General features: G+C 49.7%; 7 protein-coding genes across 7 annotated transcripts; 4 read left to right on the top strand and 3 right to left on the bottom strand.

Moving 5' to 3' along the window:
* Positions 1-709: 709 nt before the first annotated feature.
* On the bottom strand, positions 710-3,931 carry LACBIDRAFT_388494 (uncharacterized protein). Its single transcript, XM_001882186.1, has 2 exons — positions 3,265-3,931; positions 710-3,194 (listed from the first exon to the last, which is right to left on the bottom strand). The coding sequence occupies exons 1-2, from the start codon at positions 3,924-3,926 to the stop codon at positions 914-916; spliced, it is 2,943 nt and encodes a 980-aa protein (XP_001882221.1). The 5' UTR covers positions 3,927-3,931; the 3' UTR covers positions 710-913.
* Positions 3,932-5,130: 1,199 nt separating this feature from the next.
* LACBIDRAFT_299039 (uncharacterized protein) lies at positions 5,131-6,786 on the top strand (the record flags this gene model as incomplete). Its single annotated transcript, XM_001882053.1, has 7 exons — positions 5,131-5,319; positions 5,386-5,423; positions 5,669-5,850; positions 5,910-6,128; positions 6,183-6,304; positions 6,370-6,526; positions 6,578-6,786. 7 exons carry the CDS (start codon positions 5,131-5,133, stop codon positions 6,784-6,786), a joined length of 1,116 nt encoding a protein of 371 aa, XP_001882088.1.
* A 2,463-nt stretch (positions 6,787-9,249) lies between these two features.
* On the top strand, positions 9,250-9,618 carry LACBIDRAFT_299040 (uncharacterized protein; the record flags this gene model as incomplete). Its single annotated transcript, XM_001882054.1, has 1 exon — positions 9,250-9,618. One exon carries the CDS (start codon positions 9,250-9,252, stop codon positions 9,616-9,618), a length of 369 nt encoding a protein of 122 aa, XP_001882089.1.
* Positions 9,619-10,049: 431 nt separating this feature from the next.
* On the bottom strand, positions 10,050-11,741 carry LACBIDRAFT_299041 (uncharacterized protein; the record flags this gene model as incomplete). The annotated part of the gene is made up of 9 exons (XM_001882187.1): positions 10,050-10,120; positions 10,172-10,183; positions 10,239-10,286; positions 10,341-10,439; positions 10,495-10,545; positions 10,601-10,912; positions 10,964-11,332; positions 11,391-11,672; positions 11,726-11,741. 9 exons carry the CDS (start codon positions 11,739-11,741, stop codon positions 10,101-10,103), a joined length of 1,209 nt encoding a protein of 402 aa, XP_001882222.1. The 3' UTR covers positions 10,050-10,100.
* Positions 11,742-12,953: 1,212 nt separating this feature from the next.
* LACBIDRAFT_299042 (uncharacterized protein) lies at positions 12,954-13,468 on the top strand (the record flags this gene model as incomplete). Its single annotated transcript, XM_001882055.1, has 2 exons — positions 12,954-12,974; positions 13,031-13,468. 2 exons carry the CDS (start codon positions 12,954-12,956, stop codon positions 13,466-13,468), a joined length of 459 nt encoding a protein of 152 aa, XP_001882090.1.
* A 607-nt stretch (positions 13,469-14,075) lies between these two features.
* Positions 14,076-14,734, top strand: LACBIDRAFT_328149 (GPI-anchored small secreted protein; the record flags this gene model as incomplete). The annotated part of the gene is made up of 2 exons (XM_001882056.1): positions 14,076-14,327; positions 14,390-14,734. 2 exons carry the CDS (start codon positions 14,076-14,078, stop codon positions 14,732-14,734), a joined length of 597 nt encoding a protein of 198 aa, XP_001882091.1.
* Positions 14,735-15,084: 350 nt separating this feature from the next.
* Positions 15,085-18,087, bottom strand: LACBIDRAFT_328150 (uncharacterized protein; the record flags this gene model as incomplete). The annotated part of the gene is made up of 12 exons (XM_001882188.1): positions 15,085-15,093; positions 15,131-15,153; positions 15,260-15,271; positions 15,327-15,362; positions 15,584-16,021; positions 16,047-16,463; positions 16,522-16,661; positions 16,822-17,098; positions 17,318-17,329; positions 17,384-17,387; positions 17,753-17,755; positions 17,989-18,087. The coding sequence occupies 12 exons, from the start codon at positions 18,085-18,087 to the stop codon at positions 15,085-15,087; spliced, it is 1,470 nt and encodes a 489-aa protein (XP_001882223.1).
* Positions 18,088-18,331: the final 244 nt, after the last annotated feature.

The raw sequence follows: 18,331 nt of genomic DNA on the forward strand, positions 1-18,331 counted from the left end.
ACAGAATGTGCGAGGAACAATTTCCACCCATAAAAAAAAAGATATATTTTTCAAAAAAATTTGCCAACCTAATTGGCCACTGTACAAAAGTAGTGGTGACTAAGTCTGGTGCACCATAGTATAACTGTAGATCTATCGTGCTCGTCATCCCTGAAATATATGCTGATTTTCGTGGACATGGTTAGAATTCGAGGTCCGACTGTATCTGTAATTTTGAACTTTTGGCCTATCGTTATGAAAACGGCTGTAACAGAGATGAGATTGTCTACACGGATGGAGTTATCGTCTCCAAGAACTACCTTAACAACCACTGTAGTTCTTTCCTTTTCTGCTCCATCACCAGATTGTTGACGCCTTGTCGGAACAGTGTCTTGGCCAGGATACATGGTGATTAATTCCAAGGGTGAAAAAGGCTGTGAGTCTCCAATTTGCCTTTGGGTTACTAGGTGGTTATTAATTTTCTTTGGCAGTTGTACCGAACGGCGAGTGGTCTCCTCCATCTGTCAGAGTATTTGATATCCACCGTTTGCTAGATGACTATCATTTGATTGATTCGTGAATATCTGAGGGGGTGTATGCTTTCAGAATGGATATGTCAGGACTTGAGCTCAGAAGGGGTCGACGTACCGGTACCATAGATATGTTCATATGTTACACAAGCCTGCTGGAACTGCTGGTTGATGCTTTCAAACATTCAGCCCTATTCCAGTCAAAGATTCAAACGATACATAAGGTATAATAAGTAAGGGATGTACACGAACAAAAAACCCAAAACGCTCGCATATGCTCACATTCATTTATTGAATTCCTCATCAGCGTCAGTCAAAAAAGATCGTGAAGAACTTAGAAAAGTCGTAAAAGTCGTAAAGTCATAAGACCGCAAAGCATCTCCCACCCTCAAATTGAGTCAACGCTACCTCCTCCCCCTCCTCTTCAACCAACTCCACATCCCAACCCCAGTCAACCTCCTCACAAGCACCTTCAACACAACAGCACACACGCCAATCCCCACGAGAACGAGGTAACTCCCGTGTCCGCCTGTTGATAGGTACAAATCGCGTCGCGCTTCCCAGTCGCGTCGGGGTCTTCTTTGAGGGGTAGTGGTGGTGGGAGCATTCGAGTTGAAGGAGGAGGAGGAGGAAAAGAGGTAGGAAGGCGTCTTGTCGCCAAGCACACGAAAGACCACAGACCGAAAAAGAGTGATGGGCCATGAATTCGATAAAGTCGACGCGTTGAGAGCATCACGCGTTTCCTGGAGCTCTTCAACCCGCTTGGAACGTTCCTCAAGCTCAAATTCTCTCTGATCGAGTACCCGTTCCCGCTCGTTGACCGCTTGCTCCAAAACGCCGACCTTCCCTTCCCTCTCCTCCACCTCTCGCTCCCTCTTCCCAACAGCCTCCTCCCTCCTCTCAACCGCCCCCTCCCGTTCCTGCACCTCTCGCTCCCTCCTTTCAACAGCCTCCTCACGTCGCCCAACCGCATCCTCACGATACCCAACAGCCCTCTGCATCTCCCCAACCCTCTCCTCCATCCCCTCAATCCTCGCCTGTCGAGCCGCCAGTGCGAGCTCATGTTGATTTAGGGCTTCGTGGCGAGTTGCGAGGTCGTGTTCTGTCGAATCTTGGTCTGTTGTGTGCGGGCTCAGATCCAGAGCTGAAGAGTCATCGACATCTCGAGGCTCTAGGGGGTGCGAGTCCACGGCGGAGTTTGAGTCCACGGCAGAGTGTGAGTCCACGGCATCGTTCGCACCCAGATCCACAGCTGAAGGACCATCCACAGACCCCACTAACGTTCCTCGCACACCACGAGGCGGCTCAAGATCAAAAACACTCCATAAATCCGGTTTCTTGTCCTCTAAATCTCCCACGTCTTCATTTTCCATTTCCTTTCCCCCCTCATTTGCGTTTGCGTTTATGTTTAATTTCTCTTCTTCGTCTTTCGCGCTCTCCTTCCTTTTCCCTCCATCCCCCTCGTTCTCCTCCTCACCAACACCCGCACGAACCAAGTTCATCCCCCTGCCCGTCCTAACAACCCCAACGCCAGCAGCAGACCCAGCACGTTTAACAGTCTCACCCAACTCCAACTCCCACGCCTCTGCTCCTGTTATAGGGTGGTGGGACAGGAGGAGGTCCGCCACGCTCGGTCCGTCGTCTTCGTCCTCACCTTCAGACGGAGATGGAGATGGAGCAGTGTCGTACCCTCCTTCCGTTTCCGTCTCCGTTTCGGGTTCGGGTTCGGGTTTAGTTTCGGGTTCTGTTTCTGACTTGGGAGCAGCACCAGCGTGGTGAAGGTTATCAGACGAAGAAGGAACGTCATCACTCGGAACATCGAAATACCCAACCAACCCCTCAACACCCACACCAACACCAGGCCTGGGTCTAGGATGATGTATCACACTCCCAAAATCAGACACCGTCACCGTCGTCGCTACGCCCTCTCTCTTCAGGGGCTCTATGGGAAGGTGGTGTCCGGTATGTGGTGGAAGAGGAAGCGGACGCGCATGTTGCCCTGGGCCGCCTACGCCCAGGGGAATCGGAATGGCACTTGACGATCCTGTTGGAAGGGACGATAAAGGCAGAGGGAGCCGATATCCGAGCTCATACAACCCCGCTGCGTCCATTAAATTCGGAGTAGAGCCGGTGTGCACGGGCGTAAGTAGGGGCGGGTAAGGTAGGAGCCGAGCTTGGTGTTGGTGTGGGGATTTGATAGTTTCTTCTCCTCCTTCCGTTCGCGTGTCTTCCCTAGCACTAACACCAGGGCTGGGAACGGAGAATAAATCATGTACGGTCCCCCGCGAAGGAAGTGCGCGCTGCGTCTTGTTTGGCGAATAAGAATACGAATAGGAATGGGAAGCGGGTTCTTTCGAAGGGGAATAAGCCGTCGTTGTGGAATGGCGTTGGTTCTTATTCGGTGAACTTGACCTCCTCCCCACGTAGTCGTCATCGTCGTCTGAGCTTGGAGGTCGTTCGAGAGAGGCTATCATGTCTTTTACTCTCCCGTTCCCATTGGCATTAGAAGAATCGACGCTTGTCTTCCTGCTCCTCCTGCCCATGTCGACGTTGGCGGAGTTGGAGGAAAAATCGTCGTGTTGTGGGAAGTTATGGCTACCCCATATCCGGCCTCGGAGGGCGTTTTGACGGAGGGAGCGGGAGGCGGAGAGGAGGTGGGCTTGATGGGGTTTGGGTAGTTCGGAGCTTTCATTCGAATCAAATCGTCATTAGCATTGTGTAGCGAGAAACAAAGAGAAAAAGAAAAAACACGTACCTCTCCAAATCACCCTCATTCAACCTCAAAAACATCTTCCCCGTCATCTGTCTCTCCTTAACGAATGCAACGATTTCACGCGTCGGAACCTCCCCACCGCGGAGAGGAGAGGAGAGGTACGCGGCTAGGTGTGTCGGTGACCACGTTTTGGGGTCTTCTGGTAGTTCGAGGGTGGGTATGCTAGACGAAGGAAGGGTATCAGCGCGTTTCGTCCTTGGACGCATGCGCGGGGTATTATCGTCTTCTTCATCTGCACCCCCGGGCGCGGGTGAGGGAGAAGGGGATCTGGAAGGGGGTACAGGCAAAGACTTGGGTTCCTCCGAAGTCAAGCTCCGACTGTATCTATGCCTGCTCTCTCTGTGAGGCTTATACTTCGTCGGGGACACCTGACCACTTGAAGAAGGCGTAGCCGGTACATAGTGATGCTGCGTAAGCGCGGTACTATGAACTTGGTGATGCGGTGAGGAAGAAGAACGCGAAAGTACGCCGGTAGATGTCGTTTTTATAGCGTATGGATGAGCGTTTGGTTTTACCGCGTTTGATGTGGGTTTGATGGAGGTAGACTCCTTTGTAGGTGAGCTGGTGCGGGGGAATGAATAGGTGGATGTGGAAGATGTACGAGATCGACTTGGGGGTGGTTGGGAATCTGATGTCAATGCCATGGTTTTGACTCGCGATTCGTTGCGACCAAGTTCAACTTGAAGTTGTCGCGGATGCTCCCTTTGTTGACGAGGCGCTGTCACGTTGTGTCACATACTCATCGTCGTTGCACTGTGACGTCAACAACTTGTCCTGAACCTGTCAACGACCTCCCTGACTGGAGAGGCGCCCGTGTGCCTGTAATGGCTGTAAAGATAACAACCATCGAAAGGCCCACCACGTTGAACGGCCATACAGTTCTATGGGCATCGGTACGCGTCATTCCCGCACTGGCACTCAAACGCCTTTTCTAAATTTGCACCATCGAATTTGCGAATGTCATAGACTCAGCGCTCATGCATAAGCGCTCATGAGTGAGTGCCTTGACGAAATTGATTATGTATGTTACGACATTGGTTCCTTTCCAGATAGATTGGACAGGCAGGTGGGTGAAAGATTTCACGAATAAGTACGTTAGTCCTTCCTTCCCTCATTCCTTCATTTATCTGTGCACGCTATCAGTATCTTGTCAGGGATATACCGTGTACGGCCTCGGTGGATTCTAGAACGATTTCAATTTGATTTAGACTTGAGGCCAGAGTGCGCTCACGAAAATTAATCAATCACGCGTCTGAAGCGACCAATTTCTTGTAATCGGCGCGCAGTCCCTCTCCAGAAACTTACCAGATCTTACTAACATCTTGAAGACCAACCACGCCGACGTCCCCCTCAAACCGCCTAGTCACCATGCCTCCTCCCAACTACTTGATATCGTCGCGTCAACCAAAATAAGTAAGATTCGCTCAGTCGACTCGATAGCGCTAATCCAGAAAACGACATGTAACTTATCCCGACGCAAAATACGCATACCAAAGAAACATGATCTCGAACTCACAAATTGCTATTATTTGTTGCAAGGTGACATTGGCGCATGCTCCTTCTATGTCCCCACACCTCCGAGCGCTAATAGTTCGTGTCGATATCAGCCTGGGTTGTGATCTAAGAATGCATGCTGATGGGAACAAATACTTTTTCTTCAAAGTTGTGAGTGCCCCTTGCAATCGATTCAAGATCCTCCGTTGAAGAGGTGCTGTCACGTTGGTCACATACTAAGACGTCCGAGTCAACAACGTTTTGAATCAGGGGACGGGCAAAAAACAAGACATGCCGTTTCCTCAAACTACCTCATAACCCAGGCTCTCCAGACAACCATCACCCCCCTAGAGCATGCCTGAAGAACGATCGTCCTTTCAACAGGATGTCAAGACAATCGATCCCAAGGTCCTCGCCGAAGCGATGGGAGGAACCGACGTGCCCCCGGAGGAAAATCTGCTTTCGACGTTCGAGGAGGGCTTTGGATACTTCACCTCTGCTGCAGTTGGACGTTCGTTAAAACGGTATCGGCTCGTCCGCAAAGTGCGCTTCGTTTGCGATTCCCTCTGTCTTTGAACCCTGTTTTGATCATAAATGTTTTTCACGTAGCTGGGTTGGGCTGCAAACTCCGCCGTGTGGCTCGCGCTGTGAGTTGCTCGCTGTTCAAAATTCGTTTCTGTGCTAGTTTTTTAATTAAGACATTAATACAGCGACCAGTCGGCGGAGACAACAACCTTCGTCGCCTTAAAAATCCTAACCTCACAAGCCACCGCACAAAAATAGTCGGTGGACATTCAACAGAATACGACGTATTCCAGAAAATCAATCAAACAACCCCAACAGCCCGGGATTCAATCACTGTTTGACGTTCCAACATTGTTTCATTGCAAAGAGCGAGGCGGGGTCACATATGTTTCGTCACGGAAGCCTTAAGTACGAGCTTAGAAAACTTTCGTATTCCAGGGGAGGATTCTACGAATCGGCCCCTCCCCCTACGTATCGTGAAGCGCATCACGAAACAGGTACTTCTTGCGCTGGATTACCTTCATCGTGAATGCGGGTATATTCACACTGGTGCGTCTTCAATTCCTGCACCCATTCTTGAATCTTACCGCTAATAATTCATGTGGAAGATATCAAATCCGAGAACATCCTTCTTTCAATACCCTCACCAACTTCTTCCCGAATAAGCCAATTCCTAAAGGAGGATCCTCCAGCCATCTACGGCCCCCCTCTATCCCTTCCATCATTAAAAGTGCCCCTCGTGTTCTCATGTTCGCAGCCTTTACCGTATTTCAGCCTTTGTGATTCTATTGAGGATGTAGAGGTGCGATTGGTGGATTATAGTGAAGGTCAGCTTGTCTTTTACTTTTTTTTTCTTTGACGATGATGATGGGATAACTAAGCTACGCCCATCGACAAGCCGGGGAGAGAACATCTCCGTCAACCAGATATCATCCGCGCACCTGAAGTTACACTTCGATATCCTTGGACGTCCGCTATTGACATATGGACTGTCGGTTGCCTTGTACGTTTACGTTCGCTACCCTACCTATATCGCCATCACTGACAAAATGCATCCGATGTATGTAGGTATTCGAGCTCCTCACCAGTCGCATCCTCCTCTACCAAGACCACGATAACTACTCACACGAACGCCATTTACAAAACATAATAGAAGTATTAGGACCGTTCCCGCTTGATTTCCTTGGGGAGTGTGAGGATCGGGAGAAATACTTTGATGAGAAAGGTTCATTCAACACCATAACCCCCTCAGCGACGTGAACTTATAATCACACAGGCACGCTTCTACACACAAAAAACACCGATTTTGCTCCAACCACACTCGAAAACATTTTGCAAGAACTTAGACTTGAAGTCGGCGATGAGGATGAGGATGAGAGTGAGATACTAGGCGCCGCCAAGTTCTTGCGTAGATGCTTGATGTTGGATCCGAGGATGAGACCTAGTGCGCAGGAGTTATTAGAGGATGGGTGGCTGTCATTGTAATTTTTGGGACTTGGGATTAAGTGGTAATGGCATTTGAGACGGCAATGAATATGTAGAGGGAAACACACATAGTCAATAAGAAAAATTACATTTGCCAGGCGCGCCACTGTAAGAAGGTCACGGTATGGATGCGAAGATGCCATACAACCCGACACTTTGCATGAGGCGTCAACAACCTGTCTTGGATTGGTGTGTCAACGACCTCCCTGAGGCCTGACTGGAGGCGGTGGAAGTGGATTAGTAGCCCATACTGTCGATTTCCCACTTCCAGTCCCTCCTATAATTCTGTGGTAGTGGTACGTCAGCTCAACATGCAACGAAAAATGCTTCACCAAACGTACGCTATCAAACTAGCTGGCTTCATTGTCGGTACAGTGGGCCATATCGTGCTGGTAGGAGACTCAAGCAAGAAGGCAAGTAAACACCGACGGCAAAGAATCCTTGCGCCAGAACGCAAATTTCGTGCAGTACGTTAAGCAAGTGCTCAAGAACTCACATGTCGCTTATCAACAAGATCTGCCAATTCAGGATTAGACACATGAACACACGATATATCGATTCAAAAGTTCGATGGGAACTTAGCTAAACATAAGTTGTTATGACGCAGGGGAGTTTTTATCACCGACTCCTCGCCTCGGAAAGTAGTGACTCACCTCACAACAAAAAAAACTCTATCCAACCGTGCAGTTGAAGCCGGTCTACAAGCCCCGCAGGTGCAGAACTTCCCCATCTAAGTAAGCCGCTTCACACTTTTGGGAAGCTGTCCAAGGCAGGCCTTTCAATGGTCGTTATCTAGACAGTTACATGGGAGTTAAGATCTTAAGAACTTGAAGACAAATTGTTGACGTCACGGCTCAACTGTGTGACCCCTGTGACCGCACCGTCTGTACGCCATACTGATATCCTTCCTTGTCTACCATACCCACCCTCGAGTTACCAGCAGAAATGGTCACCAACACACCTTTCCGCCTACATCTCTTCCACCCTCCGCGGAGCTGGCGCTGGGGAGGTTCTGGACCAATTGACGTATGACTCGGATATCACTGCGTTCGTCAAGATAACGAGGAAAACTTTTTTTCTTGAACGAGGGTGATTTTGACAGGTATTTGTTCTACTTCTCCTTGGTTTTTCTCTTTTTGTTTTCATTTTTGCCTAGTGCTAATAATTGGTTTGAATCGAGGCTTTGAACTATTCAAAATCCACCATCCTATCCTCCTCTCCGCCTCCTGCTCCTCCTGTCAAAAATATCTTTCGACGCCGAATACGGGGGGTTCGAGTCGGGCCAAAACTTCCCTATTCATTGTCTACAAGACAACTATTCCTCTCCCAACTCTATCAGCGTTGATGTGGAGAGGAGGAGCGGCAACATCAGCTTCGATTCAACCTCAAAATAGCAATGGAGGTATCATGGCTTCTCTCAATGATAACAATGATTAGGGGAGGAGGAAGGAGGTCAAGTTGATTGAATCAGAGTCAACGAAACGAAATCCGACCAAAGACCAACGACATTCCGCATCCACCCAAAACTCTTCCGTCGCGTGGGGCAGCCCATGGTTTATTCTCGTTGTCTGCCGTTATCCTAGTCCTCTCCATGGTTCATTTTCGTTCTAGCCCTGGTGCTGGTCGTGGCCCGAGTGCCTATACAAGGATAGAGCGGGACGCTCGGATGGACGGAGAAGAAAGAATCAAATGGCCCCACCTAGCCTGTCTCCTGTTTTACCCGCGCCCCTACTTACTCTGTACATACCGGCCCTGGCTCGCACTCTCCGTTGGTACTACCTACGGGGTCTCCGTTCATTTCTACTGTGTCACAGTTTTCTTCAACAAACACGGGTTCGCCATCCATTTCTACGCATTCTGGGTCGCCATTCGCTTTCACAGGCACGGGCCTTCCATTCGCTCAAGCTCCAATTGGATACTGCCATCCCTCTACGTTCCCTTTCCTCCCAACAGCATCTTTAGGTTAGATGCCCCCCATAGGGGGTCCAGGCCAACAACACGCACGTCCCCTTCCTCTCCTGCCACATAACGGACAACAACATCTCGTAGACCCCCCCAGCTCTTTCAGGCACTGGAGTTGAGGCGTTGGTTGGGTATCATGATGTTTCGAGGCAGTTTCAGGACCTAGGTTCTGGAGATGCTTCAGCTCAGGACAGGAGCCCGCACACAACAGAACACGACCTCCTTGCAACACTCGCAACCCGGCAAGAATCGCTAGACCAACGTGAGTTTGGGCTGGCGGCTAGACAGGAGAGGGTTGAGGGGGGACGGGGTTAGGGGGTTGCAGAGGGCTGTTGGGTATCATGAGGATGCGGTTGGGTGACGTGAGGAGGTGATTGAAAGGAGGGAGGAAGAGGTGGAGGAGAGGGAGAAGGAGGTGGAGGAGAGGGAGATGGTGGTTGAAAGGAGGGAGGAAGATGTCCGAGGGGTAGGAGAAGGTTGTGGAATCGGAGCAGGCGGTTGATGAGCGAGAACGTGCGCTCGATCAGAGAGGAATCGCCCTTGAAGAACGTTGTAAACGGGTTCAAGAGCTCGAGGAAACGCGTGATGCTCGACTTGGTGCTCCCAACGCGTCGACTTTATCGAATTCATGACCCATCACTGTTCTTCGGTCTGTTGTCGTTCACGTATTGGGCGACAAGACGCCTTCCTTCCTCTTTTCCTCCTCTATCACAAGTTCCTCCTCCTCCTCCTCCTCCAAGCCAAACGCTCCCACCCATACCCGAAGACCCCGACGTGACTGGGAAGCCCGACGCGATCTATACCTACCGACAGGCGGACGCGGGAGTTACCTCGTGCTCGTGGGCATTGGCGTGTGTGCCGTTGTTTTGAAGGTGCTTGTGAGGAGGTTGACTGGTTTGGGATTTGGAGTTGGTTGAGGAGGAGGGGGAGGTAGTGTTGACTCAATTTGAGGGCGGGAGATACCCTTCAGCCTTACGACTTTTATGACCTTTACGACTTTTTTGCAGGATCTCTTTTTGACTGACGCTGACGTAGAATTGAATATATAAATGCGCGCGTATGCGAGCGTTTTGGGTTTTTTGTTCGTGTATATATCTGAGTTACTTATACCTTATGTATGTATCGTTTGAATCTTTGAGCATGGCTGAATGTTTGAAAGCGTCAACCGTCGGCATTACAAGTTGCAATGTATGGCCGCCATACATTTTTTTCATGATCAGTGAGTCCTCGTTTTTTGTGTTACATGTTAACAGATCTACGGGATCGGTGCATCGACCCCTTCTGCCAAGCCTAAATATTACAACCTGACATATCCCATTCCGAAAGTATACATTCTCTCCGATGCTCACCCATCAATAAAAAGCAATCCGTTCTAGCAAACGGTGGATATCAAATACTCCGACAGAGGGAGGAGACCACTCACCCTTTTCCACAACTGCCAAAGAAAATCAATAACCACCTAGTAACCCAAAGGCAAATTGGAGACTCACAGCCTTTTTCACCATTGGAATTAATCACCATGTATGCTGGATAAGACTCTGTCACAACAAAGCATCAACAAATTGGTGACGAAGCAGAAAGGAAAGAAATACTGTTGTGAGGGTAGTACCTCGCAGAGACGTTAACTCCATCCGTGTAAACAACCTCATCTTTGGTTATTGATAGCCAGGCAGAATTACTGCTATGGTAGTCTGCGGTAGGATCATATATGATGAGAATTGAATTATCTCAGGAACTGTTACACACCGTAAGTACAGCGTAACCGAGCGCGTTTCGTGAATTTTGAATCTGGTCCATCTGAAAAAGCACGGTTTGTTGCCGCAGTGTCTATTGGATACTCTGAGAACTTTACCTGGTTTGACAAGGGCTACGGGATCATCTGCATCGCTACCCGGATAAGTGTCACCTTGGAAGGATATGACATCGGTGTCACTCATGGCAGTGTCACCATTCATGTCCTCAAAGAGTTTTACGTGCTTGTAAAGTGGATGACCCGGGGTGACGACGCCTTCAACTTTCGCGATGCATGCTTTCAAAGACCCGGCGGTGTGAGGGGGAGCGATGAAGAGGAGGTTGATGCGTCCTAACGAAATATCACTTTCGTCAAAGGATGTCTTTGCTTTTGTATCTCCTTTTCCCTCTGATGAGTAAATGCGATAGTATACTGCAAAGGTGATGAGTGACTATCTGGGTAGGAGACGTCGACAAAACTTGCCGTAATTGATATCGATATCATCAGAGCGTTCCGGCAATGACTTCTCCAATTGGGAGACCTCTTTGGTCCTCTTCTCCGACTTGACCACCAACACGATCGGATCTAGTTCGGACAGGCCTGGTCCAGAAGGAGCACTCAAAGAGAGGCGGGCAGAGTCTTCTTTAGGTGCTGGGCTTGAGAGTGGTGTGAATAGAAGCGCCTTGTCGGGCTCCGAAAGGTCCTCAAGTCCGCACAGGGACAGCTTGATAGACGCTACGTTATGAGGAGGGGCAAAAGACTTCGTTGGAACGCGACCAATGAAACGGTCGTTCTTATAGAGAGGGTGATTTGATTCGAATGCGCCTATTTCGGTGTATAGACGGTAATATACTGCATGAGTAAATTAGGCCATCGAAGCTGGCGGTAGAGCTTTCGCAATATGGCGTACCATAGCCAGAACCCGTTCTTTTCGTTGACTTTCTTCCCTTTGCTGCTGAATCTGTACCCCCTTTGCCGTCTGAAGAGTGGTTGGAACTGGACGCATGATTAGATGTCATTTTCTCGCCAAGCTGCGCTTCCTGCGATATTTTCAGTTGCAACTCCAAGTGGGCTATCTTCGATTTCGCTTCTGCAAGATCAGACAGTGTCTTGCCGTGTCTCTGCGCAAGTTCCGAATCAACTTCCGATCGCGCCAACGCATCTTTCTCGTTCGTCGCCCGTAGCCTGCGAGCTAAGTCAGACATAGTAGCTGTGAGATCTTCGCAAGTTTTTTCAAGTTGCAACCTTTGGTAGGCATCATGAGAGTTGCCGTCGAGTAGGTCAGCTCAACATGCAACGAAGATCGCTCCACTAAACGTACGCTATCAAACCAACTGGATTCATTGCGCCTCTGTCGTCTGAGGAGGGAGTGGAACTGGACGTATTATGATGACTAGGCAGAGTAGACATAGCTGCCAGTGCTTCCAACCAGCACCTATTGAAGCTTGAGCAAGCTGGACGATTGAAGAAAAGAGTTATCGGACATGCCTTCATCGATCATCATCCACGAGGCAAAGTTGGCGCTTATGCTGTCGCCTCACGGTCATGATAAGTAGGATGTCCTAGAGTTGAACTAGTAGCTCCGCCTTTACTCCATCCAGCGCATGCACTGGCCTCTCAAGCTCTCAACTTCCCCAGTGCCTGGAAAAGTATGGAAGCGCAAATTCGTGAGATTTCGAGATTATATAGAGAGGTGGAAATGAAAGTTGACGATACCTCAGGCTCCGATGGTGCGTTGTGAAGAAGAGAGTGGTTATTCAGGAGTGGAAGTCGTGGACTCCTCAGGAAAGTGTAGATCGACAGCACCATGTACGACATAAAACGAGTGCTAGATACTACGGTGAGCCAATAGGCGATCTTCAAGTTGAACAAAGAAGTACTGACAGAATGCAACTGCCGTCAAGAAATTGGTCGCGAAATATCTTGAAATATTGTTACCGATGCCCATGAACTGTGTGTTTGTTCAGCGTGGAGGGCCTTACAATGGTTGCCAATATCTGGACAGGCATGGGCGCCTCTTCAGTCAGTGAGGTCGTTGACATTCACCCCAACAAACGCTGTCAATCATCGCAACAACTTGAACTTGGGTCCGAGTCGATCCCGAACATCCCTTTTCATTCCCACGCACCAGCTTACCCACAAAGGACCCCTACTTCCATCGTCATATCCAAACCCATATCAAACGCAGTAAAACGAAACGCACACCCCTACTACGCCATGACAACATCCACAGTCACCGTTTCCTGCTCTTCTTCCTCACCGCACCATCAGGTCCATATTACCACGCTCACACAACACCACCACGTCCCATCTATGCCTTCCCCCAGTGCTCAGGTGTCCCCAACGAAATATAAGCTCCCTACAGGCCTAGTAGGAGCTTGACATCCAAGGAACCTAGGTCTTGACCGGTGCCTCCTTCGAGCCTCGAGGTCTCCGTCGTGGCTACTGTGACAGCACCCATCAAATGGGGTGAATGATGGAGGGGTACAGAGGGGTACGTGTTCTTCTTGTTCTTGGTTTGTTTCTACCTAGTGCTAATTGGATACAAAGGTCCGAAATACGTACCAACAACCCACCAAACTCACCCCCTCTCCGCCTCCCGCTCCCTGCGTCAAACATTCCACGAGTTGGGGTTCGACTCGGACCATAGCTTCCCCGTTCATTCTCTACAACATGACGACCACCCTTCCAATTTTTTTAGCGTTGATGTGGGGACGGCAAACCCCAGCTTTGATTCTATTTCCAATGAAAAGGGAGGGTGAGAGGCATGATAACCTCTCTCGAACGATCCTCGAGCTCAGAGGACGACAACGACGATCAGGAGAAAGGAGGTCAAATTCACCGAATAAAAACCAACGACATTCCATGTCTTGTTCTCCGGTGATGGCGTTCCGCGTCCTGATAGCATTCACCCAACAAGACTTTCATTGCGGGGAGCAGTACATGATCTGTTCTCGTTTCCTGCTCCTAGCCCTGGGCTGGTCTTAGTATCAATACATGGGAAGGGTCTGAACACGGACGGAATGAGAAGAAAACGATCAAGCCGCCCCATCAAGCTCGTCTTCTGCATTACCCGCCCTGCTTACGCTCTTACACACCGCTCACAGGGTCTCCGTTCATTTCTACATCACCACCGTTCCCATCAACAGGCCCAGGTTCCCCATTCGTTTCTACTCATTCTGGGTCGCCGTTCTCTTCCACAGGCACGGGCTCCCCATTCACTCAAGCTCCAATTGATACTGCACGAGTTTGGGTACCGTCATGCCTCTCTATCTTTATCTTCCATTCCTGACAGATTCCGTACCCCCATTCACTGCAATCCGACCCCTTAGGCGTAGGCGGTCCAGGCCAACAACACCTGTGTTGCCTTGCCACATAACAGACCACAACCCCTCCGACGTAGACCCCCTCTTTGCACTGCTGGACCTTGGTGTGGGTGAGGAAAGGAAGAGGGAGGGCGTAGCGACGACACTGACTGATTATGGGCCTGTCATACATCATCCTAGGCCACGGCCTGGCGTTGGAGTCGAGGGCTTGGTTGATGTTCCGAGGGATGATACGTCTGGTGATGATGCTCTGAGAGATACGTCTGGTGATGGCGTTCCTCCTCCTGGTGGACCTCCTCCTCTCCCACCACCCTATCAAAGGGGCGGAGGGGTCTGCTGGTGGTGGAGCTGGGGTCATCAGGACTGGGAGGGGGAGGAAGGTTCGAGCGAGGTTTGGTGAGGGTAAATTCGTTGAGGAAAACAAAGGAGACGTAGAGAAGGGGAAAGGGAAGGAGGATGCGGAAGGGAGGGAGATGGCGGTTGAGCGGAGAGAGAGGGAGGTGGAGGAGAAGGAAGAGAATGTGATGAGCGAGGACGGGCTCTCGATCAGAGAGGATCTGACCTTGAGAAACGTTTCGAACAGGTTGAGGAAGAATGGGAATGCATTCTGCTCAAATTGGTGGTCTCGACGCGTCCACTTCGTCGAAGTCATGGCCCATCACTATCACTCTTCTTCAGTCCGTCGTCTTTCAAGTTTCCTGTGTTGGGCGACAATATGTCCTCGTTCCCCCTTGAGCCCAACCCTCCCTCCTCCTGTAACCCAAGTTCTTCTTCCTCCTCCCCTCTAATCCCAGTTCTTCCACCACCATCACCCCTCAAAGAAGACCCCGACGCGAATGGGAAGCCCGACGCGATCTGTACCTATCAACAGGTGGACGGGGGAGTTACCTCGTACTCGTGGGTATTGGCGTGTGCGCTATTGTGTTGAAGGTGCTTGTGAGGAGGTTGACTGGGGTTGGGATGTGGAGTTGGTTGAGGAGGTAGCGTTGACTTTGAGGGCGGGAGATGCTTCTCAGTCTTATGACTTTTATGACCTTGACCACTTTTTACGATCTCTTTTTGGCTGACGCTGACGAGGAATTGAATGAATGAATGCTCGCGTATACGAGCGTTTTGGGTTTTTTGTTCGTGTATATATCTCTTACTTATTTTATACCTTATGTATCGCTTGAATCTTTGAGCAGGACTGAACATTTGAAAGCGTCAACCGTCGGCAGTTGCAAGTTGCGATGCCTGGTTCGGTTTTCATGATCAGTTCCGCGTTTCTTATGGTACATATTAACATATCTACAGGTACCGGTACATCGACCCCTTCTGAACCTACATAAGTCCTGACATATCCCATTCCTAATTATAAAGCATACACACTCTCCGAAGCTCACGAATCAAGTAAATTCAAGATACTCTAGCAAACGGTCATCAAATACTCCGACAGAGGGAGGAGACCACTCACCCTCACGCACAACTGCCAAAGAAAATCAATAACCGCCTAGTAACCCAAAGGCAAATTAGAGACTCACAGCCTTTTTCACCCTTGGAATTAATGGCCATGTATCCTGAATAATTATCTGTTCCGACAAACCATCAACAAACTAGTGATGAAGCAGAAAAGGAAAGAAATACAGTTGGCACCGTTGGGGGAGTAAATTTTGGAGAGAATAACTCCATCCGTGTAAACGATCTCTTCTTTGTTTATTGATAGCCAGAGTGTATCTTTTGAGTCTGTGGTGGGATACTATAGGATGAGAATCGGATTATCTCATGAAATGTTACTCACCGTAAGTGTCAGTTAACCGAGCACGTTTCGTGAATTTTGAATCTGGTACATCTGAAGGAGCAAGCTTAGCCGCGACAGTGTCTAGTGGATATCTGCCGAGAACTTTACCTGATGTAGGCTTAGCCTTTTGGTCCGTTGCTGTATTGGTGGTTGCATTGACAAGGGCTACGGGATCGCTTTCATCGCTACCCGGATAAGCGTCACCTTGGAAGGATATGACATCAGTGTCGCTCATGGCAGCATCACTATCCGTGTCTTGGAAGAGTTCCATGTCTTTGTAAAGTGCATGACCCGGCGTGACAAGGCCTTCAACTTTTGCGATGCATGCTTTCAAAGACCCAGCGGTGTGAGGGGGAGCGATGGAGAGGGTGTTGATGCGTCCCAACGAAATGTCATTTTCGTCAAAGGATGTCTTTGCCTTTTCTTCTCCTTCACTTCCTGATAGGTAAACACGATAGTATACTGCAAAGTTGATGAGTGCAGTATTTGGGTAGGAGACGTCGGCAAGACTTGCCGTAGTGGACATCAGTATCATCAGAGCGTTCCGGCAATTTCTCCGACTGCATGACCTCCTTGGTCCGCTTCTCCGACTCGACAATCAACGCAATCGGATCATGTTCAGACAGCCCCGGCCCAGAAGGAGCCTTCAAAGAGAGGCGGGCAGAGTCTTCTTTGGGTGCTGGGCTGGAGAGCGGTGTGAAAACAAGCGCCTTGTCGGGCTCCGAAAGGCCCTCAAATTTGCAGAGGGACCGCTTGATAGACGCCACCGTATGGGGAGGGGAAAACAATTTCGACGGAATGCGGCCAATGAAAGGGTCGTTGTGGTAGAGGGCGTGATTCGATTCAAATGCACCGAGTTTGGTGTATAGACGGTAATATACTGCACACGTAAATTAGGCCATCCAAGCCAGCAGTAGAGCTTTCGGGATAGGGCGCACCATAGCTAGGACCCGTCCTTTTCGTTGACTTTCCTCCTTTCGCTGCTGAATCTGTATCCCCTTTGCCGTCCGAAGAGGCTGTGGAACTGGACGTATGATCATGACCGGGCAGAGGAGACATAGCTGCTTCCAACCAGCACCTATTGAAACGTCAGCAAGATGGGTGGTTGAAGGAAAGAGTCTGAGTTATTGGACATGCCTTCATCGATCATCATCCACGAGGCATTGGCGCTTATGCTGTCACCTCGCTGCCAGACCAAGTCAGATGTTCTAAATTTGAACGAGTAGCTGCGCCTTTACTCCATCCAGCGCATGAACTGGCCTTTCAAGCTCCTAACTTCCAGGATGGAAAAGTATCGGAGCCCAAGTTCCTGAGAATCCACGATTAGAGTATATGTGAGGCAGCAATAGAGGTTGACGATACAGTTCTGACGGTGCGCTGGGAGGAAGTGAGTTATTAAGGTCCAAGGAGGTGTCACTGGAAGTGGAGGGTTGACAGCACAAGCGCGTTTGAGTGCGGGTATGACGCGTACCCATGCCCATGAAATTCCATGGCTGTTCAACGGGCCTTGCGAACCTTACGATGGTCGTTATCTAGTCAGGCACACGGGCGCCTCTCCAGTCAGGGAGAGGTCGTTGGCAGGTACACGTTGACGTCATGGCGCAGAGGCAGTGAGCGCTGATCACAACACAACAACTTGATGAACTTGACATCAGATTCACAACCACCGCCATCCGCCGAGTCGATCCCGCACATCCTCCACATCCAGCTTTTCATTCCCCCACACCAGCTCACCCACCAAGGACCCTATTTCCATCGTCATCTCCAAACCCTCATGAAACACAGTAAAACCAAACGCACACACCTACGCCATAAAACAACATCACAGTCATCCTTTTCTGCTTTTCTTCCTCACCGGTCCATACTACCACGCTCACACAGCACGTCGCCAGAGCACGTCTCCAGTTGACCAAGCAGCTCCGCCCTTCCTCCATTCAGCACATGTACTGGCCTCTCAAGCTCTCAGCTTGGAAAAGTACCAGACCGCAAGTTATGAGGAGCCACGATCATATGGGAGAGAGGTGAAAATAAAGGTTAGCGATACAGTTCTGATGGCGCGCTGAGGTGTTCATGTTGAACGCAGTGCGCTCGTATTCTACCTAACCAACACCTACAGCAACTAAGGTTGTTACACGGGCCCCAATAGTCCCCATTGTCGTAAGTACTTACTATCTGACAATATGTTTGCTTACAACGCCATAGTTCAGTGCAACCGATCGCCCAACCATATCCAAACCATATCCGAGTTGTGGTTCGCCTCTAATTCACTATATATCTGACTTCGACATCGCGTCCTTCGAGTCTACCAATAAACAAGCCGCCGTCTCCCAAATCATACCGCCTAAAGACGTCCACGGCAAAGAGGTCTTCGCCACGTCATGACGGCGAAGTTTCTCAATACTTACGTACCGGCCAACCATATACGCCATGGCATTGTTCAAATTTCTTCTTATCCATTCGAAATTCTCTTCAATCTCATAGGACCATCTGTGCGTATCATCCATCATGCTCGCACTCTCACCTCTCATGAATGTTTAGGCGTTACATGAGACGATGAAAAGCTCGCCATTGCAACACTACCAACTTGTACTCCGATAATTCTGCATGTCGCGGGATGGGACAGCCTATACTACGATTTTGGCGTTCGACGACCGGGTCTTGTTGTGCGAGGATTCTTCACACTGTTCGTGGAACCTCAGGGAGTGGCCCTACCCGTTCTTTAAACCTCGACTGTCTACTGGCAGAAGT

The sequence above is a fragment of the Laccaria bicolor genome, genomic scaffold (assembly GCF_000143565.1).
Source record: "Laccaria bicolor S238N-H82 LACBIscaffold_15 genomic scaffold, whole genome shotgun sequence".
NCBI lineage: Eukaryota > Fungi > Basidiomycota > Agaricomycetes > Agaricales > Hydnangiaceae > Laccaria > Laccaria bicolor.